The sequence below is a fragment of the Clarias gariepinus genome, chromosome 11, assembly GCF_024256425.1.
Source record: "Clarias gariepinus isolate MV-2021 ecotype Netherlands chromosome 11, CGAR_prim_01v2, whole genome shotgun sequence".
Lineage (NCBI taxonomy): Eukaryota > Metazoa > Chordata > Actinopteri > Siluriformes > Clariidae > Clarias > Clarias gariepinus.
This window is the reverse complement of record NC_071110.1, coordinates 8,383,842-8,397,804: the sequence shown is the minus strand read 5'-3', so window position 1 is coordinate 8,397,804 and position 13,963 is coordinate 8,383,842. Positions and strand designations below refer to the sequence as shown.

At 38.2% G+C, this 13,963-nt stretch overlaps 1 protein-coding gene across 1 annotated transcript; it reads left to right on the top strand.

Moving 5' to 3' along the window:
* Positions 1–260: 260 nt before the first annotated feature.
* LOC128533649 (olfactory receptor 52B2-like) lies at positions 261–1,208 on the top strand. The gene has a single exon (XM_053507933.1). It carries the CDS (start codon positions 261–263, stop codon positions 1,206–1,208), a length of 948 nt encoding a protein of 315 aa, XP_053363908.1.
* The last annotated feature ends 12,755 nt before the right edge of the window (positions 1,209–13,963 follow it).

Here is a 13,963-nt window from a genome sequence, read left to right as displayed (position 1 = left end):
GTGCTACTGCCACGCCGCCATCTTAGTTATATAAGTTTGAGAGCATATTCAAGTTGTTAATATCCTCAAATGACATATGAGTCACCACATTGACTTGGGAGGACATACAATTGATATAAATACTGTATGGCTTACAATATCATTATTTTGACAGAGATTTTTGCACGGTAAGGTTATAGGCATTGTGATAAAAAAAAGCCAAATCCACACTGTAAATCTGTCATTTTCTTGCTTCGTTTGAAATCACCTACAGGTTCTGAATGGAGCAACTACTTTACAATAACACATTCAGTTTCAACCTTCAAATTTCCAGATTTGATACATCTCCTCAAGCTGTTTATCCTGTTTTTATTATTGGAGCTTTAATCTATTTATTTGCAGTGTTCTGTAATGTAACTATTCTAACATTGATTGTCACACAGCAAACTCTTCATAAGCCCATGTTTTACATTTCTTTTAGTCTTCCTTTGGCAGATTTAATGGGAATAACATGTGCTTTGCCCAGAGTGCTTCTGGATATTTTAACCCAAACAAATATGGTCTACTACCCAACATGTGTTCTGCAGGGTTTTCTGCTTCATTTGTATGCCACTAGTGTACTTTTTATTCTGGCAGCAATGTCATTCGATCGCTACATAGCGATATGCAAACCACTGAGATATAATTCTATAATGAGTCCCTGCACAGTTAGTGGTGTGATAGCACTGGCTTGGGGTCTTGACTTTGCTTTGATTGTTGTGTTGTTTGCTCTTCAGGCAAGACTTCCAAAATGTAAAACAATCATTTTTAATGTGTATTGTAGCAATAATACACTGTTACAACTTTCATGTGATGGTGACCTTACTGTGAATAATGTTTATGGATTAGCTATAACAGGAGTTGTGCAGGGCATATGTGTGACTATTCAGTTACTCTCTTATGTACAAATTCTTAAAGTCTGTCTTTTGCGCACACAAATTGATGCTAGACGTAAGGCTGTAAATACATGCTTAGCACAGATAATTATTTTTGTTCTGTATGAAATAATTACAACCTTCACAGTACTTTCATATCGTTTACAGAATATACCACCTGATGCACAAAAAATATGTGGTATGCTAATTTTTACAATTCTTCCAGTTTTGAATCCAATTATATATGGAATAAAAACCAGAGACATTCGAAATTCATTCATCATTGTCTTTAAAAAACAGATGACATTTAAATAATTCTAAAACAAAAGGTCATTTATATAAACATTACATGCTTACTCGTTTTTACTCTGTTTAAATACAACCAACTGCAATCTGCTGTCTTTTTCAAACATATTGTTAAAAAAATATATCTTTTTTTTTTCTGTCAAAAATGTGTAACTTTTAATATAATTATCTTCTTTAAAGGAATATAATTTCATGTCTTAAATCTGAAAATGTTTATGAAAATAGTAAGACTTACCGTATATACAGTGGGGGAAATAAGTATTTCATCCCCTACAGATTTTCTAAGTTTGCCCACTTACAAAGAAATTAAGGGTCTATAATTTTTATCATAGGTTTATGGTAAAGGTAAAGGTAAAGGATTAAGACACAATCAAAAAAATAACTTGTTGAATGAACGTAATTAAATTATGGAAAGAATTTCCACCTGATTTAATGGCTTTCTTTCAGCGTTAAGCAATTTTGTTGGCCCAACTTAATGTTCTTAGGTTCAGTCAAATTAATTTTATTAGGTTCATTTAACTTATTTACTACAGCTGCGTCCAACATACTTTAATACTGTTAACATAAATGAATAGCGTTGGTACAACACATTTTTCAGTTGTAAATTAAGTTGATCTAACTCAAGTAAATTTAAATTTCAAGACCTGGTCAACAGAATTCTGTGAAGGAAGGAAGCATAAGACAAACGGGATAAAACGGAGATTTTTATTTTACACCAGCAGCAACTTACAAATGAAGTCTCAATTTGAAAAGATGTACAAAACATAAAACACCACAAATAAGTATTAATCATAGAAAAAAAATTAACACCAACAGAAAGTTTTGTACTTCATAACTGTACGTTATGACTTAAATATGACCGTTAGAGACGGTTGGTCAGGAAACTCCTGAAGTCAGATGCAGACAGGACACTTTCACTCACAAACTCCTGTGAAAAAATACAGAGATAGATTCAATTAAAATTCATGATACTTAATTTATCAAATGAACAATATTTATACTTTCTTCCTCTCGCTTCACAACTCATGAGAAAAGACCGAAACCAGAACCGAACCACAGATTAAGCACGCGCATATAACCGTCGGTATTTTAAGTGTGATTAAAAATACAAGAAATAGCTTAAACCAAAATAACGTGACTACACATCGCTAAACAGCAGGTAACATTTATGTTCAGTATTTGGTTTCTATTTAGAAAGACGGGAATAATTCCTGCTTACCTTTTCCACACGCCCGCCAAACGTTTGTCTTCTCAACACGCTGTGTTCTCTTCTCGCGATATTTCCGGTTTTGCTATTTCCGGTTTTCATAGTGACAAGATCTCTTTGGTTTATCTCAACATGATTAAATCTAATACATGTTAAGTTGTTGAATTTCATGTAAATACAACATAATTTATTCATGGTCATATTGGAAACATGAAATTATTATGTACAAAACACATAATACATTTTAGTACATGTAACAGGTAGCCATGTTCATTTTTTTGAGTGCAGAATATCAACCAAAAATCTATAATAAGCACATAATGCAAATGTTATGAATTAATTTGCATTTCAATGAGGGAAATAAGTATTTGATCCCCTACCAACCAACAATAATTCTGCCTCTCACAGACTGGTTATGTGCTCTTGTGGTACACATATTAATTTAAGAAGGTGCTTTTAACAACAATGTGGTATGTGTATAAAAGCCACCTGTCCACAAAATCTCTATCTTCCATTCAAACCTCACCACCATCGGCAAGACCAAAGAGCTGTCAAAGCAAGTCAGGAACAAGATTTTAGACCTGCACAAGGCTGGAATAGGCTACCAGACCATCAGCTACCGTAGACGCTTGGTGAGAAGGAGACAACTGCTCCTTAAGAAGAAGAAATACAAATTACCTATTAATGCCCCTATATGCAAGATTTCACCTCATGGACTAAGAATAAGCATAAGAAAAATAAGGGACCAGCCCAAGACTACATGGGAAGATCTTGTGAATGATCTCAAGGCAGTTGGGAGCACAGTCACCAAAAAAAACATTGGTAACACAATACACCTGCATGGATTGTAATACTTCAGTGCAGCAAGGCTTCCCCTCCTCAAGAAGACACATGTACAGACCTGTCTGAGGTTTTCCAATAAACAGAGAAAGATTGGGATAAACTGCTGTGGTCAGATGAGACCAAAATTGAGCTTTTTGTCATGAACTCGACTTGCTGTTTTCGGAAAGAGAAAAATGCTGACTATGACATTAAGAACACCACAGTCCCTACAGTCAAGCACAGAGGTGGAAACATTATGCTTTGGGGCTGTTTCACTGCTAAAGGTACAGGTTGACTTTGCTGCACTAAGGGGCCAATGGATGAGGCCATGTGTTGTAAAATTTTGGATGAGAACCTCCTGAAGATGGGTTGTGGATGGGTCTTCCAGCATGAAAATGACCCCAAACATACTGCCAAGGCAACTAAGGAGAGGCTCAAGAATAAGCACATTAAGGTCATGGAGCCAGTCTTCAGACCTTAATACAATAGAAAATTCACAGAGCCATCTGTAACTTCGAGTTGCCAAGCAACAGGCAAGAAACCTTAAACCTTAAACATTCAGAGAAACATCTGTAAAGAATAGTAAATTAAAATGCATCCCAAGATGTGTGCAAATCTGGTAAACAACTACAAGAAGTGTCTTTCCACTGTGCGTTCCAGCAAGGGTTTCTTTACCAAGTACTAAGTCATGTTTTGCTTGGGAATCAAATACTTATTTTCCTCATTGAAATGCAATGAGGAATTTATAACATTTGTATCGTGTGCTTTTTCTGGATTTTTGATTGATATTTTGTATCAATCCTTTACTATAAATCTATAATAAAAATTATAGACCCTTTATTTCTTTGTAAGGGGGCAAACTTAAAAAATCTGTAGGGAATCAAATACTTATTTCCCCCACTGTAAATATGCTTTGCCCATATATATTATACCAAAAGCCATAAAAAAATCATGATATAACCTTGTTATGTATTAAAAAAAAATTATAAAAGTACCTCAATACCGACACAATATCTCTTAAAAATATCTCTTGAAGACTTGACTGTCTATGAAATATATCTGTGGTGATAAACAAGGGTGTATTTGTGTAAAAACCTGTAAAATAAATTTTTCTGTGTTATTTGATGTGATCAGTCATGCAATTTTTATTTGTGCAAAAATCAAAAATTGAAAACAAAGGATACAACCACCTTGGTTTCGCATTGTTTTATTGGACCTGGAAGTTTTTACTTGAGCTAAATAACTGGCATTTTTATTATTATTATTATTATTATTATTATTATTATTATTTTATTTTTTTACCTAAAAAACATACATGATAATTAAAGAAACCAAACAGCAGCTCACCTTAAAACTGTGTTAGTTAGACATATGGGACTAATTTATTTATGTTAGTTTTTTTTTGTTTTTGGACCTTTAGTGTTAATGTTTCGAAAGTGGAGAATGAGTTTCTCCAAAATTATCATGTTAAATGAATAATAATGGAACAAAACAAACTAAGCAAGTCAAGATATAACTGATATTCAGGAATTATAGTAATTTACATATAGAAAATGGCAAAATCGATCTAGTTTAGGCTCATCCATGTGGTGGGCTGGTGCCCTGATCATGTTGGTTATTGCCAAAATAGATCAATGCCAATGCAATCAACAAAACATTTTGGTTAGCTTATTAAGTGCATAAATAGACCTTTGTTTATGTTTGTGGGTGGTCACGCTCTGTTGTTTGTAGCTGTAAGTCTGGTGTTAACTGTGTTGTTCCTGCTCATACGCTGTCAGTGCTATTGCAAATTCTGTTGTTTTTTTTATTTTTTATTTAAAGTCTTCACTTATGCCTTGCCTATGACAAAGGCATAGCGGAGAGGTCTCCTAAAAATTGGGGGCTGTGACATTGTGACGGAGTGCACAGGATAGAGTGGAGTGAGATTCTGCAGAGTTCCCTAGAGAGAGACTGGATGAGGTGAGCGAGCAGCGCAGCAGAATTGGAAAGTCTCCTCACCAACTATAAAGTTGTCTATACACAGCTACAGGCTTATCTTAATATTAACGACATTTCTGAAAAATTTAAATCACGTCATAGTGAGTTTTTAACGATCTCCTTTAACTACAGATTTTGGCAATATCTTTGGCAAAGATATTTTTTTGTCAATATGGGCCCTTACAATTCTAAAGCAGCCCATCTTAATTGTGGTGCTACAAGGTTCTATTCTTAGCCCAACCCTTTTTGGCCTTTATTTCTTGCCGTTGGGATCAATCTTTTCCAAATACAATATTACTTTTCATTGTTTTGCTGATGACCTACAAATTTATTTGCCCTTAGATCAGGCACAGGATCTTTTAGCAACCTAATGGACTGCCTTACCGAAATTAAACAGTGGATGTCCATTAATTTTTTAAGTTAAATGGAAAAAAACTGAAATTGTCATTTTTGGTGATCTTGCGGTTTCAAGTGAAGTGGATAGTGCTTTGGGCACATTATCCATGTATTGCAAATCGCATGTAAAAAACTTGGGAGTGTTCTTTTTCTTTAAGTCCTTTAAATTTCATAAGCAAGTAAGTTATAAGCAAGACAGTTAGCCAGGGTAAAGCCATACCTCCCAGCTCGACTGGACTACTGCAACTCCATTTATTTCAACCTAGATCAGTTGTCATTATAGTGTCCACAACTTGTTCAAAATGCAGCTGCTTGGTTGCTGACTGGTACCAAGCAGCAAGAGCATATAATTCCGATGCTTGCCTCTCTTTACTGGCTTCCTGTTGCATACAGGATTCAATTTAAGGTCCTGCTCCTTGTGTTTAAATCTTTAAATTGTCTAGCTCCTTCTTATCTTTCTTATCTTATCTTTTCTATGCATACTCCAGCCAGAACCATGAGATCCAGCACTCAGCTCATTTTAACCACTCCAAGAAAGTTAAAAACCAGAGGGGACAGAGCAGTTGCTGTGGCAGGCCCCAGATATTGGAACAGTTTGGATCTGAATGCCAGATCTGCACAAACTTTGGAGCATTTTAAATTATTATTAAAAACACACATTAATGGACTGGCTTTTAGCACAGGTTGACTTGGATGTTTTTACTTATTTTATTTATTTTACTTTATAAAAATGTATTGCTTATTTTTCTTTTTAACTGTTTTATTTTCTCTTACCTAGTTTGATGTATTTTACCACCGGAAAGGATGTTGGAGAGACGAACCAACAGGGTAAACGCATAGAACAAACCCCTCTCGCAAGGCATGATGGTTGCCAGCCGAAGCCCCGCCTACGCCACACTGCCCCCACCCGAGCTATTACCGTCCCCGGTCACCATGACGAACTTAGTCTTTGAGGCGTGAAGGCAGTCGGCGCTGGCGTTGTGAACGCCGGAGGCCTTTTGGTTTACGTCGCCACCACCCACGCGCTCGTCAACCCGCTCGCAGTACTGATAACGCGCTTTGCTGCACGGCCAGCGGGATAAAGCATCGCTGTTAGCATGTAATTTTCCCACCCGGTGTTGAACGGTGAAATTGTAGTCCTGTAACCGCTCGAGCCAGTGCGCTAACTGCCCCTCGGGCTCTTTAAAACTGAGCAGCCAAACCAGCGAAGCGTGATCGGTCCGCAGCAAGAACGGTTGCCCATATAAATACGCCTGGAAATGTTTAAAAGCCGCAACGATTGCTATCAGCTCGCGCCGCGTGACGCAGTAATTCCTCTCAGGTCCAGACAACGCGCGTCTGAAGTGGGCGATAGCATGCTCCTTGCTCTCGGAAACCTAAAACAGGACAGCCCCCAGTCCTACATCGCTTGCGTCCGTGTCGAGGATGAACGTCCAAGATGCATCCGGATACTCGAGAACAGGAGACGTGACCAAAGCTTCACGCAACCGGGCGAAAGCATGCGCGTGCACAATGCCCCAGCAAAACGCTTGCGATCGTGGGGAAGTCCTTCACGAACCAGCAGTAATAAGAAGCTAACCAGAGAAAGGTGCGTAGCTGCGACACATTTATCGGTTCGGGCCAATTCTGTACCACAGTGATTTTGGCTGAATCGATAGCAATCCCTTTAGCACTAATTATGTGACCCAGAAAAACGGTCTCTTGCCGCAACAGCTGGCACTTCTTGGGATTAAGCCGCAAATTTGCCCGCCGGATAGCCAGAAATACCTCTCGTAGGTTAGCTAATGCGCCCTCAAACTCTTCTCAATCGTCCAAGTAGACCACACAACGGCTGCGAGGAATATCTGCCAGCACTTTCTCCATGAACCGTTCAAAAGTAGCTGGAGCGTTACATAGGCTGAATAGCATGCGATGAAATTGCCATAGCCCGCAACATGTTCCAGCGCATCATCTCTCTGCGGCAACGGATAAAAGTCCTTTCGCGTCACCTCGTTAAACCGCCGGTAATCAACACAAAATCGCCAAGAATCGTCCTTTTTACGCATGAGCATAACCTGGCTCAATGACTTGATGGCCATCTCACGTCTGTGTGCGACTAACACGTCCGGCTGTTGTTTGGGTATTAGCAACCTGGCTAACCCAAAATTACCACGCAGAGTTCCGTTATTCAAGTCTAACACCACACCCCATTTTTCTAAGAGATCCAACTCCAAAATGCACTCATCCTTGATGTTTCCCACGAAGAATTCATGAGAATGAGTCCGCTTACCTATTTTCACTTGAACTGTGCAACACGCCCGTATCCACTCATAGCTCCCTGAAACGGTGCGAACATCGAAGGCTGGGTCAGGCAGTCTGCAAACGCGCTTGCTTTGTCCCAGTAATCCTCGCACGCTGCCTCCTTACGGTTACCCGTGCCGAACCGGAAGTGTTGAAAAAGAAAGAACGGGTGGAAAATAATTAGTTTTAGATTGCAGTTCATTATACTAGCAGCACTAGATGAGAGTGTGCATTTAAAATGTACTGAAGTACAAGGTTATGGAATGAATTATATGTATGCCAGGCCAAAGGGGTATGTGCTTTAAAACTGGGAGACTGTGTCAGAACCCTGAACACTTTTAGGAAGGCTATTTCAAATGTTATGAGCTAAATATGAAAACGCTTTGCCCCTTTTTGTATTCTTTGATATTTTGGGAACTACCAGAAATCAGGAGTTTTGTGATCCGAAGAAAAGCAACGTGCGGATTGGAATTGATTCGAAAATTCACAGGTATCCACTAGAATAGGTAGATAGTATTGGGGTTATATGATTATATTTTCTTGATCTGGTGAGAACTCTGCCGGCTGCATTTTAGACTATTATTTGTATTATCAATGGTTTTAAATCCATTACAGTAGCAGCTTGTAGGTCATGAATGCATGAACTATCTTTTCTGCATCAGATAATGATAAAATGTTTCTAAGCTTGGCAATATTACTAGGGTTGAAAATGGCTGTTTGTTTTTTTTAATATTAAAAATTTGATTTTCATGGAACAAGTTTCTGTCTAATATTACACCCAGGTCTTTCAATGTCGAGCTGGTAGTAACAGTACATGCTCCTAAATGCAAGCTGAAGTGTGAGCATTTGTGTACTGGTTTTCAGCGGTTTGTGATCAGTGATAGTGCCCCAGAAAAAGAAAAAAAAACATTAACTTGATAAATTACTTGCAAAGTAAGAGTAAACAATTTCACCATTCACCATTACTGAACATATAGGGTGAGTGAACTGTATAGTAACATTAGACTGAAACACACACACACACACACACACTCGCTTAGATAAACTCAAGACATAAAATCACCTCAAAATATTGGGACTAAACTATATATTAGTGCCAAAATTCCTCAAAGCAAAATAGCAGGTTGAATTTCATGAACTGAGAAAAAACATGTGGCAATAAAAATGTTTAAAAGTTACAAAAATATTTTCAAGTGGTAAAAATACAATCTAATGAACAAATCTTCATTATTTTTCAATCTTACAAATTCAGGTAGACAGAATTCAGGTAACAAAATTCAAGTCGTTAAAATAGAGGTAATAAAATTCAGTGAAAGGTTTTTCTTTTTTCCTTTTTTTCTTTTCTCTTTTTTGCCTCATTTTGCATCTCACCCCCGTAATGGATATTGGATACCATCTTAGCTACTTAGCTAGATATTACTCCATCTGCCCAAATTGACAAAATCTCTGCTTGCTTGAAGGACATTACAGATTGGCTTAACTTAAACTTTCTGAAAATTAACATGGAAAAAACTGAAATAATTTCCACAAATTTTACTGGCAAGATTGCTGTCTCTCACATTAAAACACCTACAGTACTTTTGTCAAAAATTTGATCTCCACACTCTCCACACTCTCCTTTTAGCCTCACATTAAATCTGTCACTAAATCTGCATTCTTTCATTTACGCCGCATTGCCCAACTGCATCATCATTACCAAAGATGCTGAAACTGTCATCCATGCATTCGCCTCATCACGCATTGATTTCTGTAATGCCCTTTTCATTGGTCTTCCTGTCAGCTCCATCTCCAGATTACAATATATTCAAAACTCTGCGGCTAGAATACTCATATACTGTAACCCCAATCTTGTCTGATCTTCATTAGCTCCCAGTTGTCTACCATTCAAAATTCAAAATTCTTTTCCTTGTTTTCAAAACTATAAAAGGCTTAGCTCCCACTTACCTTTTTAATCTGCTTGCCCCCTACATTCCGACTCGTCCACTACGTTCCTCCGATTCTGGCTTTTTTGTTGTCCCTCAGTACCGCCTCTCTTCAATGGGCGGCAGATCCTTCAGTGTTATTGCTACCAAACTTTGGAACTCTTTACCACACTCTCTACGATCTGTTAACAACATCTCCGTATTTAAATCTTTACTTAAAACTCATTTGTTTTCCAAATGTTACACCTGAATCCACCTGTCCTCTGCATGTCTGTTTTTTTTTTTTTTTTGTCTGTTTGTTGACTGTTTTCTACTATTGTAAAGTGTCCTTGAGCTCTGGAAAGGCGCTATATTATTATTATTATTATTATTATTATTATTATCTTTAAACAGAGTTCATGTTTATGTCCAGAAGCAAGGCATTAAAAAGGGTGTGGGTTGCCATAATTCTGCATCCCATTTCAACTCATCATCTGGGTGTCAAGGCGATGCTATAAAAAGGAGGCCAGAAAGGCAGTCTGGTAAGTGTGATGTTTAACTAATCTAAACTAAATTTGCTTCTCTCTTCATTTCTCACAGACTCCAAGACTCCACCACTGCTGGTGCTCTTCTTTAGAGGACAAGCCCGCTGGGTCCTCTCTGTCTTTAAGGACCTCCTCACTGTACCACTCCACTCCACTCCGACCCATGTATTTCTTCACTGCGTGTGTATGCACAAGTTTGAGAAGGAAAGCTAAAAAAAAAAGCTGTCAAAAACCTGCACTTGTTTGAGCACCAGTAAATAATCTGCCTTTGTCTCTGTGTCACCACCCACACCTGACCAAGTCATCTCCCAACTACTTCAGACAAGTATCCAACAACATGCATTTTTTAACAGATTGCACAGGGATTACAAACCACTACTACAGAGCTGCCAGATTCCCCTGTCAGATTCGCAAAAAGAAGAGCAGGAGCTTCACCAGACATACACCCACACATTTTAGTGCACCCATGATCCAGACACAAGGGGAAAGCATGGATCTAAGCTCCTCTGCACGGAAGTGAGAAGGATCTCCTTTTTGCTCCTCACACACCTCTCTCAGCAGGTGGTGCACAAGGACAACTTTTCGAGGCTGCAAAAAGAGGACAGCTGCCAAAAGCACTGTTGGGGGCAGGTGCACGAGGTAGAAGGAAAGTTTGAGTAAAATAGGCAACCACAACCCACGGCATACTTTCTGGTACGAGGAGGCCACCTGTACTATCACACCAGTAGAAAAGGTTACCCCCTGAAACCTTCTAGTAGTTCTGGAAGCTCACCCCTATGCCGCGGCATATCTAGATGATGTCATTATCCACTTTGGCAGCTGGGACGACCACATCTTTTATTTCCAACGGGTATTTAGAGAACTCAGAAAAGCCGGTGTAACAGCCAACCTGTACCAGTGCCACATCAGCTTAATGAAGGCCTGGTAGGATACCTAGGATGTCGCATCGAGCGAGGACTGCTTAAGCCAAAAGAGAAAAAGTTAGAAGCAATAGTGGGTGCTCGAAGCTGGGGGAAGGGGGGATTATTGTGACGGCAGGGTGTACACACACACTACTCTTTCAACGCTGCTCCTCGCAGACGGCCAGCAAGAGCAAGGCACTAAAAAAGTGGGTGGGGTGCCGTAATCCCCACTATAAATAGAGGCCAGAAAGCCAGTCCGGTGTGTATGATGTTTAACTAGTTGAAACTCAATTTTACTTCTCTCTTCTGGAGAGCCCATCTCCCGGGGATCAGTGCACCAGAGAAAGCCTGGCTGAAGCTCGGCCACCTCCTCCACGACCCCACCTCCCGCCTCTTTCAGCCTTGCTTACCCAGTCTTGCTGGGTACTCTCTGTATTAAAGGACACCCTCAACACCACAGATTCCACTCCAGTCCTACCCATGTATTTCCTCACAGTGTGTGTGTGTGTGTGTATGCACAAGTTTGAGAAGAAAAGAAATAGAAAAAAAATGTCAATAAACTGCACTTCTTTGAACACTGCTAACATGTGCCTCTGTGTTAGTACCCAGACGCTACAAAGCTTTACATATATATATATGTGGTTGATGTATAGGCGGTGGGCAGTGGTGTATGCACAGGTGGTCACATACGATTATCTGATTTTATGTCATGCTGTGGGCATATCACAGGCAATTATCAGCTTTTGTGTCATACTATGGGGTATCACAGGCATAACTCAATGGCAGGCAGTAACATCAACTTTTCCGTCGTTCTGTGATCATGTCACATGCATTCCTCAATGATCTTAACAGTAGGCAGCATTGTCTTTAGCAAAAACGGGTACAGAACAGAGCTTAGGACTGCAGAGGTCTGTATATAACAGTTAGAAAGGCTGATGAAACATTAGAGCAGTGTGAGGACGAATTACCTGAAAACTCCATTCGTAGGTAATGGTAACACACAGATATCTGGATCTACACGCAGGTAAACCTCATGTCATGAGCAGAGCCACGAGTAACTTCTAGTAAGTAAAGAGGTATTACAGTACAAAGATAGCAAAGGTTTTACAAATACAAAACTATTACATTGTACTGTAAACATGTATGCAGCATATAGTTAAAGCTCATAGTACTTTTGCTATTATTTTTGCACAGTATACTGTATATCTTTTCATCGTCATTGACCTATGCTGAGTTGCCAGCACATTTCCGTGCCGCTTGAGTTTTAAGGGTTGGAACTACACTTTGGAATATGCAAGCCTTTAAAATAGTTTTTATGTAAAAAAGTAATAGCATCAAGTGCTTTTCGAATCCAGCTTTCATAATTTTAAAACCACCGAATTATAATTTTGAGGGCTTAATGGTTAGTACTGCTGCCTTGCACCTCCAGAGTCTTTGTTCGATTCCCACCTTTGATCTGTGTGCATAAGGTTTGCATATTCTCTTTGTGTTTGGTGGGTTTCCTTCTGGTTTTCTCCCACAGTCAAAAGAAAGGCAGATTAGGCTAATTGGTGTTCCCAAATTGCCTACAGCGTGTATGTGTGTTTGTGCCCTTTTAAAGGAATTAATCATGCTTTAAACAAAACAATAAATAATATTAACAGGAATATTTGCTAAAAGTAGTGAAATTAAATCTACTTTGTATGTATTTGTCAACACTGTCAAACAAAATGTTACCACCTTCAGATTAATTTGTTGACGGTGTTAATGCCTGACAGTGTTGACAAAATTTCACATTATGCTAGATAACTTCTAAAATGTAGGTAGGAGCCAGTTTGTCTTTGCATAATCTGCTAGACGCGGTACTGTATGGTTGTGACCACAGCAGTATCAATTTCACTTATATATATATATATATATATATATATACATATATATATACATATATATATATATTTTTTTTTTTTTTTTTTTTTACAAGAACCTGAGCAGTCTATAAAACATACAAGGAGTCATGAAAAGGTCCTTGGAATTTTGATTGACCACAAGATTGCCTTACTTAGTTCTTAGAAATGTCGAAATGGTGTTAACAAAACCTTAGAAACGATTTAGCTTATTTAAAAAAAGAGTTTAAAAAAGTAATTCATTTTTAACAGCTGTTAATTAATTAATAGGCACTTATTTTACATAGCATGCAATGAGAACACAATGAGAGACAAGGCCTTTCTCAGCTCTAGTGGGGACACTGCATTAAATAAAATAAAAATCTTGTCTTTCCTGAGTTAAGTTCGTATGTTAGTGCAGAACTGACCGGAAAGCAGAAGAAAACTTTTTTTTTAATTTTCAGATCAGGGTAAAGCACTGTGCAGTATAAATTGGTGCTCTACTATTTCTTATTTTTTAATTACAAATAAATTAACACAAATAAATTCTCTTTTTATAACAAGCCCATAACATACATTTTTCTGCTTTACAATTTACTTCATACATTGGATTAAAAGGTGTTGCTTAGTTTGCTATGGTGATGTTTACACTCTGACAAAAAATTGTCACATGGGACTATTAAATAATCACTGAGCACTATAAATCACAGGGCACTAGTAAGGAAGAGAATAGAGCTATACATTATGTTACAGTATACAGATTTCGATTTCAAATTGAAAAATGAATGTCACCCGCCTGATAAAGTAAAACACTTTAGCTTTTAAAGTAAGTATGTACATCAAATTAAACCTCAATTATTTTTACCTGAAAT